Here is a 16,407-nt window from a genome sequence, read left to right as displayed (position 1 = left end):
TTTTTTTTTTGCTATAGCTCCCTTTGCCAAATTAAGAAATAGCTGCCAGAGTCAAATTTAGAGATAGTTTTATCAGATTTAGGAATTGTGTTCCTTGCTCAAGCAGATGAAAGATCAGAAGATTATGGGATATATAAACTTATATTATTTTAGAATTCAAGAGCAAAAAACTGATTATTTTACAGAAATGTATGAATGGTGCTGAGTTAGACTGTTGTAACATCTAGCTCAATATTTTTAAGAGTCAAAGTGCAAAAGCGCTCAGGTTTGAAACAGGAGGCATTTTTACTCTCCTTGGAGCAGAGTAAAGCTGGGCACTTGCTTCCTTGCCAATAGAAATCTTTGGTTTCCAAGTGTTCTGAACATGAAATTTGTTGCATTTTTAAAATCTCTCAACACATTACCAAAACGACCTTCGTTACGGTGAAAGACCACCATAAGAAGGATGGGTGTGTGTGCAAAGAATTAAAAAGCCTAAAAGATACATCAGAATAAAAAAATAATATCTAAGAAGCTAATATATATATATATATATATATATATATATATATATATATATATATATATATATATGTAGGTCTTTGGCTGTTCGGGTTTTCTCCCGCGTAAAATTGGAAGTGTCTTGGCGACGTTTCGACGAAGTCCCATTCGTCATCTTCAGGCTGGTGCTTTCAGCTTTGTGCTTTGAGCAGCAATGTGTGGTCTTAGCTGTTTCTTCCTTTTAACTGCCAGTGGGGGTATGAACTGATTGGGTGGGAGCTTGGCTGTGTTCTGATTGGGTGGAGGTGTGTTCTGAATGGTTAGGGGCTTGGCTGTGCTCTGATTGGTTGGGGGAGTGTTCTGTTTGGTTGTGCTCAGGTTAGTCTGAGTTGCAGAGGGGTTTGAGATTTTGGGCTGCCTTGCTATTTTCTGGCTTCGCGTTCGTGGTCCTGCTTCCTCTTCATGGAGGGTGTCAGTTTGCTTCATGTATGGATTGGAGGGGTTTAAAGTGGCTAATGATGCAGCTGTGGTCTGGCTTCTGGTTTGTGGTCGTGCCTCGTCATCGGTGTGGCTTTGGGTTTGTTTTTGCGTGGATGTGTGGTGGTGACATCCTGTGTGGTTTTTGTGAGTGTGGGTCTGGTATCATTTTTTGTGTTAGGGAGTCGTTTGTCAATAAGGGCGGGTTTCCAAATGGCTGGTAGGCGGGAGGTATCATCTCGCTTGTTCATGCTGTGTGGGCGTTTTTCTATCTCGATGGCTTCTCTGATTATTCTGTTATTAAAATGTTCACTTTTGGCAATGGTTCTGGTATTTTTAAAGTCAATTTCATGTCCTGTGGCTTTAAGGTGTTGGACCAGGGAAGATGTTGGTTCCTCTTTTTTGACTGAGTTCTTATGTTCTTCAATGCGTGCACTTATTCTTCTGTTGGTTTGTCCGATGTATGTGGTGGGACAAGTGGTGCATGGGATTTCGTATACTCCTTGATTTTCTAATTCAATTTTATCTTTGGGGTTTCTAAGGATGGTGGATATTTTTCTGTTTGTGCAGAATGCTGTTTTGATGTTGTGTTTATGGAGGATCTTACTGATTCTGTCTGTGGTGCCTTTTATGTATGGGAGGAGGGCTTTGCCGTTTTCTTGTTCTTTGTCTTGGATTTTAGTGGGGGTTTCTTTTTGGATTAGGTTTGTAATCTTATTTCTATGGAATCCATTGGATGTTAGTACATTGGTGAGAGTGTGTAGTTCGGGTTTTAGGTGTTGTTCGTCAGCTAAGCGTTTTGTTCTGGAGATGAGTGTCTTGGCTACAGAGTTGATCTGTGCTGGGTGGTGGTGTGAGAGAGCGTGCAGATAGCGGTTTGTGTGTGTTTTCTTCTGGTAGATGGTGTGTCCTAGGGAGCCATTGGATTTCTTGTAGACTAAGACATCCAGGAAGGGAAGTTGGTTGTTAGCTTCTGTTTCCATGGTGAACTGTATTTTGGGGTGTAGGCTGTTGAGGTGTGTGAGGAAGTTGTCCAGTTTTTCTTTCCCATGTGGCCAGATTATGAAGGTGTCGTCTACGTATCTGAGCCAGAGTTTGGGTTTGTGATCCGATTTTTCTAGAGCTTGGGTTTCAAAGTGTTCCATGTAGAGGTTGGCAATGACAGGTGAGAGGGGTGATCCCATGGGTGCTCCTTCTGTTTGTTTGTATTTTTGTCCATTATAGATGAAGTATGTGTTGGATAGGCAGTGGTTGGTCAGATCTAAGATGTGTTTGGGGGGGTTATATTTGTTTTGAATAGCTGTCAAGGCTTCTTTGATAGGCACTTGGGTGAAGAGGGATATGACATCGAAGCTCACTAGTAGGTCGCTGGGCTGTAAGTTTTGTTTCTTTATGATCTCTATAAACTGGAATGAGTTTTTTACGTGTGAGGTGATGGATTCTGCATAGGGCTGTAGTTGTTTGGCGAGAAATTTGGCTAGGTTTTGTAGAGGTGAGCCTATGGAGCTGACTATAGGTCTGAGTGGGGTTCCTTCTTTGTGTATCTTGGGGAGACCATAGAGTTTGGGGCATCTGGATGATTTCTCTCTGGGAATGATTCTTTGCTGGATCTCTTCGCTAATGGGGGAGGCTTTTATTTTGGATCTGGTGGTTTTTTCCAGGTAGGTGGTGGGATCTGTATTTAGGGGTTTGTATGTGGAGTCTTGGAGTAGGTTGGTTAATTTGGTTTGGTAGTCAGATGTGTTCATAACCACCGTGGCGTTGCCCTTGTCTGCTGGTAGGATTATTATGCTGGTGTCTTCTTTCAGGTTACGTAGTGCTGTCTGTTCCTCTTTGGGTAAGTTGCTTTTGGGTGGCTTGCTGGTGCAGAGGATGTTGGTGATTTCGAGTCTGATTCTGTTAGCGTCGTCGGGGTTGATTTTGGTCAGGCTGGTTTCAACTCCACATATAATGGTTTCAGTGGGGATGTGTTTGGGAGCGACTGCAAAGTTGAATCCTTTGGAAAGGACATTGGTTTCGGCTTTGGTGAGGATCCTATCTGAGATGTTATGCACTGTTTGTTTCATGTGTGGCTGTGAGGGAGGAGGGGTTTGTTTCTGGCGTTCTTGTAGTCTTCGGAGTTTGTTGGTGTGTGTATCTGTCTTGAGGGTGGTCTGTGTTTCGGCTCTCCAGACGGCGAGTTGTTTGGATTTGTCCCAAAGTGCGGGGTGGATCTTGTTGCTGAGTTTGAGGTGGAGTGTGAGGAGATCTTTGTTAATTCGGTCTAGGAGGAATCTTTTTGTGTGAAGTTCATTTCTGATTAGGGCCAATTCTGTTCTTTTCAGGATCCGTTTGGTGGCTGCAGAGTTGGAGTGGAATTTCAGTTGGAAACATGTGGGGATTAGATTTTGATCTCGGCAGTTGCGTAGGAATGCGAGGTCGCATAAAATGGAAGCTCTTTGGACTTCAAGTTTTTTATAGGTCCTGGTCAGATGGTGGATTTCCTCCCCGTAGAGGTTTGATATTTGTTTTCTGAGGTTTTCGCGGGTATTTGTATGTAGGTCTTTGGCTGTTCGGGTTTTCTCCCGCGTAAAATTGGAAGTGTCTTGGCGACGTTTCGACGAAGTCCCATTCGTCATCTTCAGGCTGGTGCTTTCAGCTTCATGCTTTGAGCAGCAATGTGTGGTCTTAGCAATTTAGCAATTTAGCAATCCAAATTTTAGAAATATATATATATATATATAAACAATCTACAAGGAATCTAAAAAGAATCTAAAAGGATGGCAAACCAAATATATCACAATGCAGATCAGTCTGGACCAGCGGTTCTCAACCTATGGGTCGTGACCCCATTTAGGGTCGATCAACCTCTTTTGTGGGGTCGCCAAACGCGGCGATCCGCCATTTTGTCGCTTCCGGGGGCACGGCGCGCCTCCGGGGGGGCGGTGCCGCGCACGCACGCCACGCGTGGGGGCGGCGGCGCACCTCCGGGGGGCAGTGCCACGCACGCGCGCCACGCGTGGGGCGGCGGCGCGCCTCTGGGGGCGGCGCCGCACATGCGTGCCGCGCATGGGGGCGGCACCGTGCCTCTGGGGGGCGGCGCCGCACATGCGCCGCGCGCGTGCGGGCGGTGCCGCGCGTGCGTGCCGTGTGCAGGGGCCCGCCCCCATGCGCGCCGTGCGCGGGGGGGCACCACACATGCGCGCCACGCACGGGGGCCCACCCCATGCGCGCCGTGCCGCGCATGCGCATAATGTTTGTGTGACGGGGGTCGCCGTCACACAAACGTTGAGAACTGCTGGTCTAGACCAAGGGTAGGCAACCTTGGCTCTTTTATGACTCCACGAGTCACAAAAGAGCTGAGGTTGCCTATCCCTGGTCTAGAATAATGAACTAGGGTCTCATTAAAACTGATTTATCTTACTCTATATTAACCTACTGTAGATCAGGGGTCCATTACCGGGCCGTGGCTTATTTGTAACTGAGCCGCACAAGTAGTGAGCTGGCATGCACGTGCACAGCTCAACTTGCATGGGCAGCGGGCCAGTGCACATGCACACACACATACACACACACATGCAGCTCAACTTGTGTAAGTCATGCTGCACATGTAAGTACAGGCCACTGGCCCACTGCTCATGCGGCCCTGTCCCCTCTCCCCCCCCCACCAGATCACCAAGCCACAAAGCTGCTGTAGATTGCAGGCTCTCTCTAGGAGTGAAGCAATAGTCATGGCCCAAATAAATTAAGAAGTTACCTTGCAAAAGATAACAGTAAAACAGAATAAAAAGCACAAAGCTAAGAACTGAGACCTTCAAAAGTTGTTACCAAATTACATTTTTTTAACACAAGAGGGGGAAAAATGAAATTTATGATTGGGGAGTACTTAATTTTAATTAAATGGAAATGGGATCACATAATTTTAGCTTAACTCTACCCTGTCCTCAGTTTGTAGGGTGGCCCTTGCATTCTATAGCCTCAGAAGATATATACATAAACTTAAATCATTTTGCGTGAGCTCTTATGTTATATTAAAGGAGGAAATAATTCTGAAGTAATTTATCTTGGTCTGATGTTTATTTTTTATTTTTTTTTTGCATCTCGAAAACCTGGCCTTTTAAAAGAGGTGTGCAGACTTTTTATATCCACTGTATATATATTAAAGGCTGCATTTCCAGTTTGTTGTCAATTGGAAGATCTCTCTGGAGCCAAGAAAACAGACAAGGTTCTATAATAACATTATTTCTACATGGGTTTAGCATAACAGTGGTTAAGTGGAGACAGGATCCTGTACAAAATCAATATAGGTGTTTACCTTTTTCAATCCCAAAATAAGCCCCTACTTTTATTGAAGAAGATTCTGTGTGAAATCGGAGAATGACAGATAGATTTATGGCCTTTGAGTATAAAACTGTATTCCCTGTGCTGTAAAAAGATACATATTTACGTTGAGCCCTTTCTGGGGATCCATTGGCCTTAGCTCATGAATAATTACCATGATCTGACACAGGGCCAATGACAGAGCAGTATAGGACATAGATAATTAAGTTACATATCAAAACCTCTTAAGCTGTGGCTAGATTTTATGACACTCTGTTGAAATCCTCCTTGCTTGTTATGGTGGGAGCCACTTATTCATTATCTGACATCGGAGAGAAATATTAAAGTATGGGAGTATCAGAAAAAAAGAGGGAGAAACAGAAGTTTTCCTGAAGAAAGATAAATATGATTTTGCAAAATATGCTTTTTTGCAGAAACCTGGGGAATGTAATTGCTAAGGGGAATGGCCTTGAGGAACAGAAGGAAGAACCGTTACCAAGAAAACAGTTAGATAAGAGAAAGCTGAGGCCCAGGCAGTACTGTAACACATGAGAAAGCATCTCAAGACAAGATTCTCCCTAGTTCTCATGAGGATAAATGGAGGGAGGGAGAAGTACAGTGTGACTTGTTTATGTAGTTTTACAATAATACTCCTATAGCCCCGCATGGCTTTGATTTCCTAGTCTGGTTTTTCCTTGAAGGGCTGACAGGGTACAGTTGAAGGATTGAAGGGTGTAACTTATTCAAAAGGAATTTATTTATTTACTTATAAAATGTATATAGGCTGCCCATCTTACCTCAAGGTAATGGTCGAATAGACCAGACAAAAGAAGGGGGGAAGTAGAATTGTATGTGCTGACCTATGAGATCCAGACATTTAATCATGAAGGTCCAGTAGATAACGCTTGGAATAACAGGTAGAACCAACAAAGGTGTCATGCCTCCATCCAAGCCTGACTCTGAGGACGACATGGAGTTCCCTGTTGAGGCCCAGGAGGGGGTGTCTATGGCTTTGGAGGACTGTGGGGAGGAGCAGGCTGAAGCAGGCCAGGGCCCTTCAAGTTTGGAACAGGGAAGGCAGAGTTCAGGCGAGGAGCAAGGCCCCTCCCCACCAGATCCCAGAGCAAGGAGAGCAGAGAGGAGGAGGGAACAACGGAGGCAGGCTCACTTGCTCGGGAGGAGAGCGTCACGCCCCACTCCACAAGGCACACCTGGGGAGTAGGTATTTAAGGAGACGCTGTGGGGTGGGGCATTTGCCGGGAACAAACGTAAACTCTTGTGATGTGAGCTCTTGTACCTGGACTCTTTGTATTTTGGATCAAGTTTGTTTCCTGCTGAGTTCTCCTTGCTGTCCTCAGTTTTGCAGTTTGCAGGTTACAGGCAAGCTGGGCATTGAAAAGATCATACTTCGTTTGTTATCTGTTTTACTTTAAAGAACTGTTTAACTTCGTTGACTGTTTTATTGAACTTGTGCCAGCATATATGGGGGCTGTTGGGTGAACGTTGGCAGTGCTTACAAAGACAATTGTTCTGACCAGCTAATTGCTTTGCCTCCATTCGGGGCCCTGGGTCATCACAAAAGGTATTATTAAAAGGCAATGTCAGGGGGCACTTCTGGTCATTTCTTCCTGGACTGAATGACAGAACTTTCTAGTGATGAAATCTAGTAATGGAAAACTTTAGCTACTTGGACATTTATTAAATAAACCAGGGAAGAATGCAGGGTCCCCCAAACTCCTCAGTGTTGGCTGTTTCATCTTTCAGAAGGTTACAGAATAAACAAGGGGTCAACTTTTCTAGATTTGATGTTTGTAAGAGATGGGAGAAGAAGCTGCAATAATCACTGGTTAATACTCAAGCTGCAGCTGCTGGAGAGATTTTGTTCAGCGTATCAAAATCCCATTTTACTTGTTTGAAGCATTTCCTGAGCGTAAATCTCTATAAGTTGTCCTGGAGTTCATGTGTTCACCTTTTGTGACCTTCTGACAAACAAAATCAATGGAAGGGGCAAAACTCACTAAACATCTCGCTTAAAGCAACAGAAATTTTAGACTCAAGTTGTGGACGTAAGTCGAGGACTACCTGCATTCACTTTGCGAAAACCAGGTCTCCATTTTGAAATTCGAGCATCTGGTTGGCAGCCCTCTTACCAAGTGAAAAGACAGTTGCCAAAAAACAACATCTGTATCACTGCTTTCCAAACTGCTGAGCAATTCCTCCTCCACTGGAAGGATCTTTCTTATTCTTCGTAGCCCTTCAGGCTCTCTGAAAAGAATAAATTGCTGTTTTCTGTCTCAAGTGCAGCAGGTTAAGAGCTGCTGACGACAGCACATTTTGTTCCTTGCCAGAATTATTTATTGGAGCCTCGTATGCACTATTATTCTGTCTATTCTGTGCAGTTTGCGAAATAATCTCTGAAAGTTCATTTTCCTATCAGCCAATCAGGATCTTACATACTTCCAGGAATTCTCCTAATATGCTATATAGTAGTGATGGCGAACCTTTTAGAGACCGAGTGCCCAAACCGCAACCCAAAACCCACTTATTTATCGCAAAGTGCCAGGGCTGCATCAGCATTGTGATGCCCTTGAGGGGGGCATGGGGGCGTGGCCCACTGGGTGGGCATGGTTGCGGTTATCATGGCAGACTGGTGGGCTTAGCTGTGGTGGGCATGGCCATACTCGATGTTGCTCATGGGGGGGACATCTGTGAGGGCCAGGTAGGGTTGGGGGAGATCCTGGCAGGTGGGGCGGTGGGCAGGAGGCCCAGCATAGATGGGGGAGGCACGCAATCCTACCTGGGACTGGGGGGCCATGGCGCCGATAGGGATCCGGCTTTCCCTGCTTGGGTTGGCCTTTGGCTTGCTGGGTGTGGGCGTGCTCTACCACCTCTATTCGAGCTTGCTAGCTGGCCGCTTCGCCTCCTTTGTGCTGGGTGGGGCTGCCGCTTTGGGCGGCGGCGGCCTAATGGACCTGCACAAGCTGCTGGAGCGGTGGTGTGCGTGCCCACATAGAGGGCTCTGAGTGCCGCCTCTGGCACGCATGCCATAGGTTTGCCACCACTGCTATATAGGCTACCCTGGCTGGTTTGCCTTCTTTCGTCTCCTTTCCTTTTTTTTTTTTTTCATTCTTTGTTCCACTTTCTGCCCTTCCCCTTTTTCTTCTGTTCAAATGTTTATAAGCTGGCTTTGTGACTTTTGAATTCACAAGGAGCTGTACAATTCCAACTGATAGCAACTGATGCTGCCGTTCATTATTCAAGTATTTTAAACTTTTGATCTGTGCGCAGCTTCATTAAAAGAGAATACCCGGTAGTTCCATGCTTTTCATGGAAATGTGTAAAGCAGCTGCTTTTTTTCAGAAAAAGAAAGAAAAAAACAACATATCATCCAGTATTATTGTATTTGTATCTGAACTGTTGTAAACTGGCAATGCTGAAAAATTATGAAACTGTAATTCCCCAGCATGTGAGGTCAACACTGAACTCAAAGGAAAGAAATTGCATACAATCTGAGACATTTTAAGTTAAGATTAAAAAAAAATAATACTTATACAGGCAGTCCTCAGCTTATAACAATTTATTTAGTGACTGTTCAAAGTTACAGCAGCATTGGAAAGAGTCACTTGTGACCATTTTTCACACTTATGACCATTGCAGCATCCCCATGGGCACATGATCAAAATTCAGACGCTTGTAAACTGAGTCATATTTATGACGGTTGCAATGTCTCGGGGTCATGCAATCCCCTTTTGTAGACTTCTGACAAAGTCAATGGGGAAGCCAGATCCATTTAACAACCATGTTATTAACAGGGATTCACTTAACAACTGTGGCAAGAAAAGTCGTAAAATGGGACAAAATACATTTAACAAATATCTCACTTATCAGAATAAATTTTGGGCTCAATTGTAGTCCTACGTCAAAGGCAACTTGTATAAGTTTTTGTTTTTATATATAAAAGTATGTTAACACTTAGTTCTTGTAATATTTTTATGAATTATTCATGATCGGTTGTTTAATTTGTTTTATGGAGAGGTTGACATTTTTCCCCCTTCTTTTTTACTATCTTGGATTTTTAAAAAGTCATCTTGGATTGAACCAACTGCAGTGAGCATATCATCTATGGTTGTCTGAACAGGCAGTTTTTAAAGTTCCATTGAAATACATACATGTACATATTTTAAAAGGGAAAATAAAAATCAATACAAAATATCCATTTTATAAAATTCTGTCCAAAATTCATGTCTTCCGAAACCTTGAATGAGAAATCCCAGTTCAAATAGTCTAAGGACTTCTCTTCATCCAAAAAGAGGCATGAAGCTTGTTGCTTTTTCTTACATTTCTCCAAATATTCCAAAATGTCCAACACATTTCTAACATTGTGTTTTAACTATCTTTTAGGTAAGAACCCAGATTGATCCTCATGAAAAATTGTTTTCGTTCTGTCAGCTAGAACAGGGCTTTGCAACCGGTGGCACGCATAGGACTGGTTGAAAAAAATGTAAAAAAAAAGTTTTAAAAAAAGTTTTTTAAAAAAGAAAAGTGGATGAGGTGAAGCGGCTGTGAGAGCTCAGAGGAAGCGCCAGGATTAGCACCCCTTTCCGTATGATCAGTGCTTCTCTGAGGCCATGAGGGTTCAGGGGAAGTGCTAGGATCAGCGCTCCTTTCCGCCTGATCGGCGCTTCTCCGAGGCCGGGAGAGCTCAGGGGAAACGCCAGGATCAGCTCCCCTTTCTGCCTGATTGGCGCTTCTTCCGGAGCTGATCTTGGTGCTTCTCCTGAGCCCCGAAGAAGCACCAATCTCCTGGAAAGTGGCATTGATCCCAGCACATCTGCTGAGCCCTGAAGAAGTGCCTATAACCTGATAATCAACATTGATCTGGCCAGCACACTCCCACATACACAAAGACGTGCGAGCAGTTACAGCTGAAGGTGTTTCAGCCTTCAACTATGGCTCCCAGTCCTCTGGCGCCTCATTGGCTCAGGTCAGCCGTCCGTCAGAATTTACATCCCATGATTGGCTGGCTCCCTCAACGCGTCTCTCCCTCGCAGAAAGGATTTGGCTCTTCATGCTGGCTTGCCCCCTCACGGGGCTCCTGATACTGTAGGCCCCACTGGCCAGAAGGCGCGCCGGAGTCCCGGCTGCTGGTAAAGTGATCAACCTGCTCCTCTCCCATTGCCCACTCTGCCCGGCTCGAGCCTGGCTGGAGTAGTGTTAGTGCTTCCAAAGGTGGCCACTTCAAAGTCACACGGGCAGCCCTCAGCCGCTCCCCTCCCCTCTACGCCTCCAAATCAATCCCCAATCGGAGAGAGAGAGAGGGAGGGAGGGAGGAAGAGAGGGAGGGAGAAAGAGAGAGAAAGAGAGAGGAAGAAAGAGAGGGAGAGAGAGAAAGAGAGAGGGAAAGACAGAGGGAGAGAGAAAGAGAAAGAGAGGGAGAAAGAGAGAGAAAGAGAGAGGGAGAGAGAGGAAAGGAGAGAGGGAGGGAGAGAAAGACAGAGGGAGAAAGAAAGGGAGAGAGAAATACAGAGAGAGAAAAATACAGAGGGAGAGAGAAATACAGAGGGAGAGATAGGGAGAGAGAGAAAGAGAGGGAGAGAAAGAAAGAGAGGGAGAGAGAGAAAGAGAGAGAGGGAGAGAGAAAAAGAAAGGGAGAGAGAGGGAGAGAGAAAGAAAGGAGAGAGAGAAAGAAAGGGAGAGAGAGAGGGAGAGAAAAAGGGGGAGAGAGAAAGAGGGAGAGAGAGAAAGAAAGAGGGAGACAGAGGGAGAGAGAAAGAGGGAGAGAGAGATTAAATTAGTAACATGGCTGTTAAGTGAATCTGGTTTCCCCCACTAACTTTGCTTGTCAGAAGGTTGCAAAAGGCGATCACATGACCCTGGAACAATGTGATCATCATAAATAGGAATAGTTGCCAAGCATTGAAATGTAAATCACATGACTCTGGGGATATTGCAAGTGTGAAAAATGGTCATAAGTCATTTTTTCAGTGCCGTTGTAACTTTGAACAGTCACTAAGCAAACTGTTGTAAGTCAAGGACTACCTGTACTTTATCACTTTTTTCCAATTTTTTGGGGGGGTCAAGTTTTTGACACCTCGCTAGGTGACTGGTGGTACTCAGATGTTGCCATATTCTAAAAGTAGTACAATCGGTGAAAAGGTTGAAAAGCCCTGAGCTAGAATCATTACGAACAACTTGTAGTCATTATTTAATAATTGTATTGGCCTATAATTTCTTGTTAAAGTTGAATCTTGTCCCTCTTTGGGTATTAATGCTTTACTAGCCTCTTTCCAATTCTCTGGCATTTTTCCTCCCTGTAGAATAGAGTTCATCATGTTTTGTAAAGGTTGTAATAGTTCATCCTCAAAATATTTATAATAAGAACCTGATAATCTATCTGATCCAGGCGCCTTTCCCAGTTTAATCTTTTTTATAGCTTCAGAAACATAGTTTATTGGGGTATTTTTAATAATATTTTTATTAAGGACTATATTAAAGAGATAAGACAAATACAAAAACTTGGTACAAAAATACATAAAAAAGAAAAAAATGTTTAGAAAGTATAGACCTCCCTTCCAAAAACCAGAAAGACAAAGAAAATATAAGAAAAAACGTCTTTCATTCCCAACAAATATATTCAGTATTAACAAGTTATTACTTTATCTTAAAATACAACCAAATACTGCTTCATTACATGTCTCACCCCATTTTTATAAACTCATTTCTAAATCTTCAGCTGTCCTTATTAATTAGCAAAGATCCAGTAAAAATTATCAAAAAATACTTAATAGCCTAAATATATAATTTCCTTTCCCATTTAGTTTAAGCTCCTCTCCTCCATCTTAACAATTAAACATTGCCAAAAAAAGAATTAAAAACTATTAAACATCACCAGAAATCATAACTCCTTATTTAGATGTCAAAAAATAATTCGTTACACAATTATACCTTTCCAAAAGAAAAATTATCCAATCCAGATAACCATTAAGCAGCACCAGAAATAAGAACTTGTTATTTAATCATAATCAGATATCAAATTTATATTTTTAGAAATTTTATTTTTATAGTTCTATTCATATGGTTCTGCTCTGTTTTTGTTACTCTGTAATTCTCAGTAAATTTGTTTCTTTTTTTTAATTGAAAAGTTTTATACAAGTTTTAAACAACATCCCCCCTAAAATAACCCCCTCCCTCCCCCCCCCCACTTCCCAGAGCTGGTTACAGGATTACAAATAAACAAACAAATTCTAAATAAACTTATCCAACTATACAAATAATAAAATCAATAATATACTTTAACTCAAATACAAAAAAGGAAAAAAATTAACAATATAAGCATTTCCAAATTAAAAACTATAAATAATTCATAATCTGCATAATGCATTTTAAACCCATACCATAACCCATATTTACTCTACATATAATTTATCCATCTTCACCTCGCTGAGGTGTATATTTCTTTTAAGCAACCATTCGTCCATAATAAACACAAAATTTTCCCTCCGATATAACCTAACCAACAAACTTACGTTCGATAAAATTGGCTCTTTGCTTTTTACCCCTAAGAAAGTCTATTAATACCCTCCTACTTAAAAAGTTTCAGCAAACCATTCATCTTCTAAATTTGTTTCTTTATTGGTTTTCTCTAGAGCAGTGGTCCCCACCCTTTCCGGTTTTGCAGACTGGGTGGGGAGGGGATTGTTCCACATGGCCGAGCATGCAGGCGTGCAGCTCCATTTGCACAAGCGGCAGGCTCATGTGTCCGCCACTTGCATAAATGGAACTGCTCACGCACATGCTTGCCCACCATTTCCATGGCCCGGTACTGGGCCAGAGCCTGGTGGTTGGGAACTCCTCCTCTAGAGAGATGTCACTTCCTTCGTACAAATTGGAATAATATTGATGGAATGCTTTTTGAACAGCTGCATTGTCCATTAATATAGGATATCCTTTATTTTCTACACCAAGGGTGTCAAACTGCTGGCCCGCGGACCGGATGCATCATGCGGAAGCCACGCCCACCCCATTGCCGGCAATGGCAAAACTGTCCCAATACTTTGCACGATGTCATGTGACGTCACGAGTTTGACATGTCTGTTCTAGACTCTTCCCAGAGTTATTTGCAAACCACTGGAATCCTATTTGATCATCAAGTTATATCTCAGTACAGTATGTTTTACAAAATTGTGGGAGATAACCCTTTGCTTTAGTACAGTGGTTCTCAACCTTTTTAATGCCGCGACCCCCAACCGGTTGTAATCGAGGACTACTCAACTGGTGCAGCACTGTTTGCAGAATGGGACTTTTGGTGGGCTCAGCAGGGCAGAGACAGCCTGGACAATTCCTATTGGCTTTTGAAAGCCAATAGAATTAGACTCTATTCAAGAGAGTCTATTCTATTGGCTTTCAAAAGCCAATAGAATAAAAGGGAGTAGCACAGCTAAGGAAAAGGGGGAAAAAATGGCGGACTGCGTTGTTTGGCGACCCCCATGAAATGGTCGTTCGACCCCAAATGGGATCCCGACCCACAGGTTGAGAACCATTGCTTTAGTAGATCTCTGCTGATGGGGATAGGAAAATCTAAACATTTCCAAAAATGTGATACAGAATATGCAGAACATTCTGACACAGGCCAGTGAGAATAAACTTTTTTCTTGTAAGAGTGTCATCGAATAAATATTGCGGACTTGGCGGAGAAAACAAAGTTTTCCACCTGATGTAATTGTCACTGTTAATGTGGCAAAAGACCAAAATAATTAAATACTTGATGGGGAAGCCGTAACTATATGAGTTACGTTTAAATTAAAAACATAATTAACCTTTGTTCTGTCATTTTTGCGACCTGACAAGCAAAGTCAATGGGGAAGCCAGATTCACTTAACAATCGTATTACTAACTTATCAACTACAGTGATTCACTTAACAACAAAGACAAGAAAGGTGGTAAAATGGGGCAAAACTCACTTAACAAATGTGTTACTTAACCACAGAAATTTGGGGCTCAATTGTGGTCATAAGTCGAGGACTACCTGTATAAAACACAACGGTAAAGTGAAATGAGCTTGAAATCCAAGTAAGTAGACCTATTAATGTATTTTAAATTCTGGATCCAGAGTAAATTACTTGAACATGATTCCCAAGTGACATCCACAGGATTTACTACTAGATAAGAAATACGGAGGATACAATTTTAAGCTGGATTCAACCTAGTGTTTTTGCTTTTGTTTTTTGCACAGAATCAGAATCAAACCAGAAATATTTTTTGCATAATTATGGGAATCTTTTGTTTCCCTTCAGAATCTTTTTCTTGGCTTTCTTTTCAGGTGGGAGATGGGAAAATGGAGCTCTTGCAGTCTCACTTGCGGTGTAGGATTGCAAATCCGCGAGGTCTTCTGCACTCATCTCCTCTCAAGAGAGACTAATGAGACAGTGACTTTGGAGGATAAGCTGTGTCACAGACCCAAGCCTACTGGGGTACAAGCCTGCAACCGTTTTGACTGTCCTCCATCTTGGTACCTTCAAGAATGGCAACAGGTAAATTCCAGTTCCCAAGGGAAACCCCTACCTTTATCTGCTAGTGGCTGGAAATGGGAGGAATACTAATCTTAGAATTATAAATTCCATTTATGCTTTGATTCCTGGCCCACTGCCCTCAGGTAAAGCCCTATTTGGTTCTTTTTGCTGATTTGATAAAAAAAAAAAACCCATCCAGCAAATTCCTATCTTACATCCACTTTTATCTACTGATTATTTTATCTAGAAATATTAGTGAGGCCTTTGAATTCTTTCAAAGAAAGTCTGTCTAAAAGTTCTAAAGTTTTAATGTTCGGGCAGGAGAGTTTTTGTCAGTGTAATCCACAACATCTTGCTGCTTTTAGCAGAATAAGGAAACAGCGTTGAACTACTGTACACATTCCATCCCTTTGGGAAGGTGCATGCTGTCACAACAAACATGGAAAAAAGACAGACACTGCAATGCACACGCACGCATATATGCACAAATACTACAGATCACTGGCCCCTGGAAACACTTTACAGGCTGTTCAAGTCTGTGGTTTTAATTAGAAACATTTTTTTTTTTAAATTGGAAAGCCAATCTTGTTTTCAGCCATTATTTTATCTCTTTCCCTTTGCCTTCTTTCCAAAAGAAAATGGATATAGCATCTCTTTAACAGAAAGTGCCCCAAAAGTGTTTCTACTATTACATCTTTTTCAGCCTTTGTTTTATTATCAAACAGGAAGGCCTTTATAAAATATGGAATACATATTAAAAACCTGCCCCCAAACACTTTTTAAAAGTCCCTTTCCTTGTACCAATCCCCTAATTGTTTTCATTAGTATTTCTATCATAAGGCGTGCTCTTCCACATGCAGCTTGGAGAAACCCATTAACTTCCATGAGATACCAATCAATTGGTGGAAGCCCCTTGCTGCTCATGTTCTCAAGCTCGTAATTTTCATAAGCTGCAAATGTTCTCCAGTGTTCACAGACATGCGGAGGTGGCATTGAGAGACGGGAAGTGCTCTGCAAACAGCGCATGGCTGATGGAAGCTTTCTGGAACTTCCAGAAACTTTTTGTTCCGCTTCACGGCCAACTTCTCAACAAGCCTGCAAAAATAAGGACTGTCCCCCCGAATGGCTTCTCTCAGATTGGACACAGGTATGAAGTAGCAGTACAAATAGAATCTGGACTTTTTGTACACCAAAGCTTCTCTTTGCTCGACCTAAATATTATTTATTGATATTATAATTTTGTTAAAGTAATATTTCTCACTAAAGTCTTGTAATCTCTAGAGTAGATTTATGACAGGTATAAAGACAGCTGTTTATTTATAATTGAGAATAGATTTTTTTTCTTATTGTTGGATTTAAACTCTTTGGGGCTGACCCGTTTATGCCAGGTAATATTATTACTAATAAGGCTGTAGTGTAATGAATCTGTAAAATAGGCCACATATGGAAACCAATGTTAGACATCACTCTGAGAGTTTTCCAGAATTTGGACTGCAGTTGGTAAATAGCAAACATAAACAACCCCTCTGAATCCATGTAACCATAGGATCCACAGTCAAAAAATTAAGCCATTAGGCATTTTGTTACTATTTAAAATTACTTCTGTATTATAAAACTTGAGAAGACTAACAATAAAAAAAAG

At 42.3% G+C, this 16,407-nt stretch overlaps 1 protein-coding gene across 3 annotated transcripts in view; it reads left to right on the top strand.

Moving 5' to 3' along the window:
* The window catches only part of ADAMTSL1 (ADAMTS like 1), a 495,749-nt gene that overhangs the window by 426,979 nt on the left and 52,363 nt on the right, over positions 1-16,407 (top strand). For all 3 annotated transcript variants that reach the window (XM_039319408.1, XM_039319407.1, XM_039319410.1), the window contains 2 exons: positions 14,576-14,786; positions 15,733-15,912. In XM_039319408.1, the coding sequence (XP_039175342.1) occupies positions 14,576-14,786; positions 15,733-15,912 (391 nt within the window). The remainder of the gene's footprint in view (positions 1-14,575; positions 14,787-15,732; positions 15,913-16,407) is intronic.

This window comes from Crotalus tigris, unplaced genomic scaffold, assembly GCF_016545835.1.
Source record: "Crotalus tigris isolate CLP2741 ecotype Arizona unplaced genomic scaffold, ASM1654583v1 scf7180000023589.2044511, whole genome shotgun sequence".
In the NCBI taxonomy this organism is placed as follows: Eukaryota; Metazoa; Chordata; class Lepidosauria; order Squamata; family Viperidae; genus Crotalus; species Crotalus tigris.
Note: the sequence above shows the minus strand (reverse complement) of the source record. Positions and strands in the feature narration are given on the sequence as shown.